The sequence below is a fragment of the Haliotis rufescens genome, unplaced genomic scaffold, assembly GCF_023055435.1.
Source record: "Haliotis rufescens isolate VD_foot unplaced genomic scaffold, xgHalRufe1.0.p SCAF_7, whole genome shotgun sequence".
Taxonomy (NCBI): Eukaryota; Metazoa; Mollusca; class Gastropoda; order Lepetellida; family Haliotidae; genus Haliotis; species Haliotis rufescens.
In genome coordinates, this window is record NW_025964361.1 from 12,343,399 (window position 1) to 12,352,180 (window position 8,782).

Consider the following 8,782-nt stretch of genomic DNA (forward strand, 5'->3'; position numbering starts at 1 on the left):
GTGTCTCCGCACCTGCTGTGTTTTAGTGACAGAACGGGTCTCCACACCTGCTGTGTTTTAGTGACAGAACGGGTCTCTGCTCCTGCTGTGTTTTAGTGACAGAACGTGTCTCCGCACCTGCTGTGTTTTAGTGACAGAACGGGTCTCCACACCTGCTGTGTTTTAGTGACAGAACGGGTCTCCGCTCCTGCTGTGTTTTAGTGACAGAACGGGTCTCTGCTCCTGCTGTGTTTTGGTGACAGAACGGGCCTCCGCACCGTGGACATATTGGCCACTCGGTCCCGGTGTGCGTTCTGTCACGTGATTGCCATTACTTGTATCTTTTCGACCGATATTCCACATCAACTCTAAATATGGCGGATGTCGTCCAAATCTCACCCATGAGTTTTGTTTTCGTTTTCCGTCATCCCCCTGAGCTACCATCCGAGTGCAAAACGTACACTCTTGGACAATAACTACGAGAGCAATGAAAACCATGCACGAGTGTTGATAATCTTTAATCTTGACCATCTTTAACTCTACTGATTCAGGGTAACAACAATCTCATTAAAATCAGATCTGAGTTCTTGCTACCGCTAAGATGTGTTTACCGGTAGCCAGAACTGAGATCTGATTTTGATGACATTGAGTAATAGTATCTTATAATCCAAGTATGGTTCCCAGTTTTTTAATTCTATATTAAGATACAGTTACGACAGTCGTATGCAAAGATTGCTCTAGGGAACGACAGCTGCTAAATCGCATCAACCACTGGTTTTTGTCTCCATTATTTTAGGATAATGCTTTTGCAGAAGTAGATGCTGCACCATTGCAAGAAAACAAAACAAAACACAAAGACTTGAGTTGGATGTAAGGCCACAGGTTTATATACAGAAAAGTACAAGGACTGGAGAACACTCCGGGCTGGGAAACGCTAAACACGGCTGACTGTCAACCCGAAGGTGCCCGGACAGAACAGCAAACGCGGCTCCGAGGGTAATCCATACAGAGCCAAATGATGGGACCCCCCAGGGAAAAGCGCATAGGGGGTCTGCTGTAGGCTCTACAACCACCATTATACAATAGAGCCTAGAGGGTACGCCTCAAAGACCCCAAAAACACCAAAATCACAACTCCCAGCCCAAAAGTGTTCCGCTACGCATACAAACCAATTGTCGTGCGATGTAATGTGTAGAATGTGCCAGTCCAGGATCATCCCACCTGTTGTGCATATACAAACCTGTGACTTGTTCGACACGTTTGTACCAGGACAGCTCTTGCCTCGCATATATTAACTTGTCAACAACTACAATATAAAGGAAAACAAGCAGCAGAACATGTTCCTGATACATGAAGCATACAAATACATGAAATAAGATTAACTATCAACTGAGGAATTGTTATACAGATATATGTTTGAAATGAGAAATAATGGGTGGGATGGGAGGGAAAAAGCGTGTTACCGGTGTGGTTGTGTGAATGAAAAGAGGATGTAGCAACTAAATTCAGCTGAAACATGGATTACTTCCCTTTGTTTAGTGCATGTGAAGAGCAAAGACTGAATAATACACTAATAATGTGCCTTGCACTATTAAACCAGGAAGAGTAGCTTCCCTTTGACCCTGGACCACAAAAACAGGGGGAGAAGGCCCCTTGAATTGGAATAATGTAAGATTACCAAAATAATGCATTTTATTAGTTAGTAATAAACTTAATTATTTTAGGATAATGCTTTTGCAGAAGTAGATGCTGCACCATTGCAAGAAAACAAAACAAAACACAAAGACTTGAGTTGGATGTAAGGCCACAGGTTTATATACAGAAAAGTACAAGGACTGGAGAACACTCCGGGCTGGGAAACGCTAAACACGGCTGACTGTCAACCCGAAGGTGCCCGGACAGAACAGCAAACGCGGCTCCGAGGGTAATCCATACAGAGCCAAATGATGGGACCCCCCAGGGAAAAGCGCATAGGGGGTCTGCTGTAGGCTCTACAACCACCATTATACAATAGAGCCTAGAGGGTACGCCTCAAAGACCCCAAAAACACCAAAATCACAACTCCCAGCCCAAAAGTGTTCCGCCACGAGATGTGTCTATACACAACTCCTCCAATACTTGTACTGTGATTACTGTTATGGTGCAAGAGATTAATTAGCCAAAAATACCTTACTTTGTACTTCAGTATCTGCCATGAAGTGCTGAAAAGCCTCTTGTAAAGTGTTTACAAACAATGCATTTCCGACTTCAGAAAGATGTACGCCATCATGGCGGAAAAGTCCTGTTTCAGACATGGTAAGCTTGTGATAAATACAGCGCCCCCCCCAATGCAACACTGCTTTGACCCCAGCTCGGTTCAGTCGACGTCGAGCCCTTTCTATCGCCTTTGGGTTGACAGCTCCATGCCAGTATAACCTTGGTAGCACTTCTGACCAAACAAGAACTGTACTTGGAAGCAGTTGAGCCAGGTAGTAGATGTCATCAGTAACATGGCAAACGAGGGAACCAATATTCTGGTCAACAAGGTCATTTGATCCCAAATGCAAGAGTATAAGACTTGGGGGGGGTAGACGGCCTAATTGTGTCTGGACGACTTGCACAAGTTCTGACCACTTCATCCCCCGCTTTCCAAACCAGTAAAAACGTAACCCTAGGTAAGCCAGTCCCAGGTTGTTTCCCAGTTTCAACCTCAACGACTGACGATGGGCCCAATAAATGAATGATGAGCCTATTATCCATACATCTGGAATAATAATAATTATTTATAAATAGCAAATTACCTGAAGTCATTGATTGTGAATTCAAAGTTTAGAGTCTAATGTAAGTTGAGTACGCCTTAGACTTCCATCGACCCCACATCTGTATTGTCTCCGATGACACGCCCATGTCTGCGGCAGTAGTGGCTGCTCCAATGCGGAACGAGTGTGATTTGAACTTACATGGGTCGAGTCCCATATATCTGATGCATTTGGAAACCATAGCTGCAAACTGGTATCTTGTTAAAGGTTGACAGTTCCTATGGCAAAACAGAAAAACTGAACCCACTGGACGAAGTGCAAGGTATTGCTTCATTGCTTTTAGTGGGCACATTTCACTTGCATTACCTTGGATGTGGAGTGTGCAACCCCTTGCTAACTGATCTGTCTTCGACGATCTCACGGTTACTTCTAAAAATGTCCTCTGGACTGTGACATCTGAAATCCTAAGAGGCCGTTCCAAATGAAGATGGTCAGTGTAAACCAACTCGCCAACTCTCATGAAACCGAAAAAGGCCAGAAAAAATGCACTTGTAAACAAAATAGCTTCATAGGGAGAAATGCAAAGAGCATTAAGAGCTTGAGGCATCTTAATCAATATGGAATACATGATTGGAGCCCTGCCGTCCCTATGACCCTTGAGTCGTTTGGAGCCTTCCAGCATCTTTCGGATGATAAAATTGCTTGTGGTATCATGCAATCCTGGGAGCTTATGTTGGTAGCTTATTGCTGAAAGGTGCTGACACTGTGTAGAGTGGGCCAAACCTTTCAGGGACAAAAATGCAATATATGTTGTAAGTTGTCCTGATGGAACCGGCCAAAGATAAGGAAAGTTGAACTGTTGTCGAAAGCGTGAAAAGCTGGTCAGTGCTCCCTGGTAAGCCTTCCTCATATTGTGTGAAATAGCCACCACTAGTAATCGGTTTACTTCTCTTCCACAATCTTCCAAACTGTGTCTGGTATAAGAGTAGCCGCCAAATCTGCATCTGGAGCCAGCTGCCTGAATTTCTCTAACTGAAAACGTGAAAGTGCATCAGCAAGAACATTCTTTTTCCCCTCAATGTACTCACCTCTAATTGTGATATTCGACTCCAAACAACACAAGACAAGGTGCCTAACCAAACACATAACTGGATCTGATCTTGAGGTCATCTTGTTAATGATCTCGACTACGGCCTGGTTGTCAGAATGGAATGTGACCTTTTTCCCGAGTAACTCAGGACCCCATATCGCAACTGCAACTACAATGGGAAAATACTCAAGGAAGGTAATATTCGTCATCAAACCCTGCTGTACCCAATGATTCGGCCAAGGTCCACAGGTCCATCGTCCGGCAAAATAAATACCAAAACCTTTGCCTTGTCCACCAGCACTGTCAGTATAAAAATCCAGATCAGCATTTGAAGCCCAAAACCTTGATCTCATTATGGAAACTCCATTGAACTCCTTCAAAAATCTCTGCCAAACTCTTAGGTCACTCTTCATGTCCTTTGTCAATCTTATGTGGTGGTGAGGCTTCCTACCACATGTTGCATTAATCATTCGTCGGAGGAAACATCTGCCTGATGGAACTGCGTTGCACAGGAAATTAAGTAAACCAAGTAAAGACTGCATTTCCTTTAATCTAACCTTTGAACGTGCCAAAAATTGGTCTATAGCATCTAACGAATAAGAGAGCTTCTCCTCCGGCACACGCACACACATGTTGACTGAATCTAGTTCCAAGCCTAAAAATGTTAGCTTTGTTGTTGGCCCCACTGTCTTCTCTGTAGCTATTGGTACACCAAGATCAGCACATACCGAAATGAATGAATCCAGAACGACTTGGCAGTGGTTTGTAGCTTTTTCACCCCCAAAAAGGAAGTCGTCAAGGTAATGCATGCTTTTTCCATTGCTGAATCTTCGTGCTGAAGCCCATTCAATAAAGGTTGAAAATCTTTCAAACAAAGAGCAACTTGCTGAACAACCCATTGGTAAACATTTGTCAAAGTAAAATTTGTTTTCCAAAGTAAAACCTAATAACCTAAAGTCTCCTGGCCAGATAGGCATTAAGCGAAAAGCACTCTTTACATCGGCTTTAGCCAGTAAAGCTCCCTGCCCTAGCTGCTGAACCATTTGAACTGCCTGGTCAAATGTAGTGTACTGAACTGAAGACAAACTTTCATCAATAAAATCATTTACGCTCTGACCTTCTGGAAAAGATAGGTGGTGTATTAACCTATAATCTCCTTGAGTGCTCTTAGGGACCAATCCGAGCGGTGAAACCTTAAAATTTGGTAGAGGAGGGAAGTCAAATGGGCCTGCTATTCTACCCAAGTCCAACTCTTTTTGGATTTTTAAGTGTGACATAAACTGATTATTTTCCACAGATTTGAGATTTCTTGCCATAGCACCTACCACTGGACCATCACATCCTAGCTTGAAGCCATATTTGAAACCATTAACGAGAAACTGAGCTTGAGCCTGATCCGGAAAATGCTTTGCCATACGTTCCAGCACTTGTGTCTTGACTGGTGTTCGACCGAGCTTGTATAACTCTGGAAGGAGTGCTGGCTGATGTACATCTGCAGGCTGGATGGGCATCACTTCCACATGCAGAACAGCTGTGTCGGTACTTGCACTTTTGTCTAAAGCACTTGCTCTGATTGAAGTTGTTACATGTGTTGTTTGCCGGTCGTTGTAATTTTCCCTGAAATGTGCTGACGTGTCGTTTTTGAAATCCAGAAAACCCAGAACTGACCTGTTGATGGTAAGGTGTCTGTACAAACAACATCCACAATTCCACATTCAATTTTCCCCATGGTAGAGACTGGTCACGAGCCTGGCGAAGACGATATTGTTCATCATAGGTTCTCCATCCCAAACCAGTATGACGAGACGCTGCTAAACGGACAGTATTCATGTGTTTCAGTAAACCTTGAACCATGTCCATCCTGCGCTGGACATAAATACTCATGTAAGTTGTGAAAGCCGTTGTCCAATCAAAAATGTTCTCAATTCTCTTGCCTTGAGACTTGGGCCTCAACTCCAGCTGTCCATCTGTACTGATGAATACTGCCGAAGTTGTCATATAATCCATCAAATCTCTGTCTGGTTTAAGCAATAGTGCGAAATTGATGTACTCACCATTCCATATTTTGTTTTTAATGTTGACAGGGACATTACAACCCAGGTTATCATCCACACTTTGTGTTGTTGTAGGTGGTGGCATATTTAACATGTCAACATTTTGAAACATGGGAATGCCTTGCGAATTAGGAGGAGCAAATATGGTTACTAACCATGCTAGGAGCATTGTTATGACACTGGGATTGAGGGACATGATTTGGGTTACTAACCATGCTAGGAGCATTGTTATGACACTGGGATTGAGGGACATGATTTGGGTTACTAACCACGCTAGGTGCATTGTTATGACACTGGGATTGAGGGACATGATTTGAAATTCCGGGAGAATACATTTGTGAGTTAACTGATGGGGTATATGTATTGTTCGGATAAAAACCAATTTGCACCGACTCACCTCCTGAAGGAGTAGTGGTAACAGGCGTTATCTCGTCGATAGCCTCTGGGACCACGTCGATAGCCTCTGGGACCACGTGGACCTCTGCTTCGGCCATGCTGCTGTCGCCATTTTCCCCGTCTCTAAGAACAGCACTATCAGACGTCGCATTGTGTGGAGCAACTTTCTGCGACCCTCGACGCCTCTGAGCAGACCCCCTTGCTTGCGACAACTGCCTGCTTGTTGTACTACCCTTCCGCTTGCTTCTCCGGCGACCCGACATCTCTCTTCCCAGCAAAATTGACAAAACTTTCGTGTGGAAATAAAAAGCGTGTTACCGGTGTGGTTGTGTGAATGAAAAGAGGATGTAGCAACTAAATTCAGCTGAAACATGGATTACTTCCCTTTGTTTAGTGCATGTGAAGAGCAAAGACTGAATAATACACTAATAATGTGCCTTGCACTATTAAACCAGGAAGAGTAGCTTCCCTTTGACCCTGGACCACAAAAACAGGGGGAGAAGGCCCCTTGAATTGGAATAATGTAAGATTACCAAAATAATGCATTTTATTAGTTAGTAATAAACTTAATTATTTACAGGCACCAATGAAGCGGGACTACTGCCGAGTGCTGTGTTAATTCGGGACTATGCTCCGTCTTCTGTTGTCATTTCCAGTCTAGATCTAGACGTCATTAGACATCAGTGTCTGCATCATCAGAAAAATCATTAACTGCTACATTGACACACACAATACATCCTGAACTAGCAGACAACGTGGTGTTTGAAGGTCTTGAATCACATTTGCCGGACCCGATCCAACAACCCCCTTTTAACAACAAAAATAAACTTCAAGTTTACCAAACGGTTCATTTGAAAAACTATTTGGTCCAAAGTAATAGGTATCAGTGAGTTGAGCTGCTTCTTACTATTCCGCATGGGGAAAAAGGTCCGGCGGACTCATGAGCTCGCCCCCAGGACGTTCAGTAGGACCACGTGAGGTGGGAGTGAGGTGAAATGGGGTTTAACGGCGTCCAAGGTTATTGCACTTATATAGCGACGTGCATGCACTGGTGTGTAGCTGCTTGTACTAGTCCGGACTGATGCCGATTTATAGTGCTGGCCCACTGAGATACCATGCCGCAGTTTAACATGATTACCCCACTCAGACACAGTATACTGACTCCGAGCCGACCAGTCCTTGTTTTAGCCCCTTATGCCAGACAGGGTAACAAAAAGTGCCATCTTTTAACGTCTTTTGGTATGACGCGGCCGGGGATCGAACCCGAGAGCCGAAGAGGCCGCTCTACCACAAGAGAATGGAGGCGGTAGTAAGACCACATGCATCCGTATACCTAACGATTCTGTTAAGAATGTCTAGACTATGATTCTGTGAGGAACGTCGAAACAGTGATTCTTTAATCTGGGCTTTGTTTATCCAGGATACTACACCGTCCGGATAAACGGGTCTCACTGATTATTCATCTACAAGCAGTGGCAAAGAAAACACTGCATCTGAAGGAAAGGTTTAAGAGTCGAAGCAGCATTTCACAAAGGATCTCCCATATTCTACCGACATAAATAAGGGAACTAGTGATTTCAATGTACTTATCTTTGAGGTGCACAGTTACAATACCGTGGCGCTGCATCTGAACGCAACATCTAATCACGTGTAGTGTGGCGCGTGGCGCGTGGCGCGCAGCATTCGTGAACGGCACGTGATGCACGTGCACAGACAAGCTGAAGGTTAGCACTTATAGGGGAACTCACAATCACTGATGCATTTGGGCTAAACACACGCTTAAAATGCATCCGAGACAGTATGTCAATGAACAGGGAAAATGGTAAATTGTGGGTTAGAAAGAGAGTAGAAATATAGAATACTAAACGAGCTCCCGTGTAATACCAATTTAATGAAATGAGTGAATAGTTGTGGTATCTGATGAGCGAAAACGAGTCAGATATCACAACTGTTCACGAGTTTCATAAAATTGGTTTTACACGGGAGCGTGTTTACTATTCTATTTATTACTTGCCATTTATAACGTTTTTAGAATTATACTGTTGAGCATGAATAGGATGACACCTAGACGATTCACGGCATAGTCCAATTGAGTTTAACATAATAATACTTCAAACGCGTCAAAAGTTGAAACGTATGAATTTAATATCATACAACGGTCCACCTTTAGAATTCAGGCGTCCGTTCCACAAAATTATCGTAGCGTTAATGTTATCGCAACTCACACACTTTAACTTAGAATAACGACTGTCGTTGCGCTACAAAATAGTCCGGTAATTAAAGGTTTATTTTTCATGAAGGTTCAACAAAATTGACGGAAAAGTTTTTTTAAGACATTTCACTGCCTTGATAGGTCTACTTTAAAACAAAAAATAGTTTACCAAAATTTGACTTGGGGAAACACCCAAAATAGGTCAAATCCAAGATGGCCGCCATCAATACAAACGAAAATCGAAAAAGTAAAAAAAATAAGAATCAATCAAAATCTAAACATGGATGATGACTCTATCTATAACCAACTTCAT

The 8,782-nt window shown here is 43.3% G+C and overlaps 1 protein-coding gene across 1 annotated transcript; it reads right to left on the reverse strand.

Moving 5' to 3' along the window:
• Positions 1 to 838: 838 nt before the first annotated feature.
• On the reverse strand, positions 839 to 6,827 carry LOC125376144. Its single transcript, XM_048387950.1, has 2 exons — positions 6,061 to 6,827; positions 839 to 6,002 (listed from the first exon to the last, which is right to left on the reverse strand). The coding sequence occupies exons 1-2, from the start codon at positions 6,518 to 6,520 to the stop codon at positions 5,176 to 5,178; spliced, it is 1,287 nt and encodes a 428-aa protein (XP_048243907.1). The 5' UTR covers positions 6,521 to 6,827; the 3' UTR covers positions 839 to 5,175.
• Between the last annotated feature and the right edge of the window lie 1,955 nt (positions 6,828 to 8,782).

Coding starts and splice junctions, on each gene's coding strand:
- LOC125376144 (XM_048387950.1), bottom strand. CDS start 6,520: ATGTCGGGTCGCCGGAGAAGCAAGCGGAAGGGTAGTACAACAAGCAGG. Junction 6,003..6,060: donor TAGCATGGTTAGTAACCCAA/ATCATGTCCCTC, acceptor TAGTAACCATAT/TTGCTCCTCCTAATTCGCAA.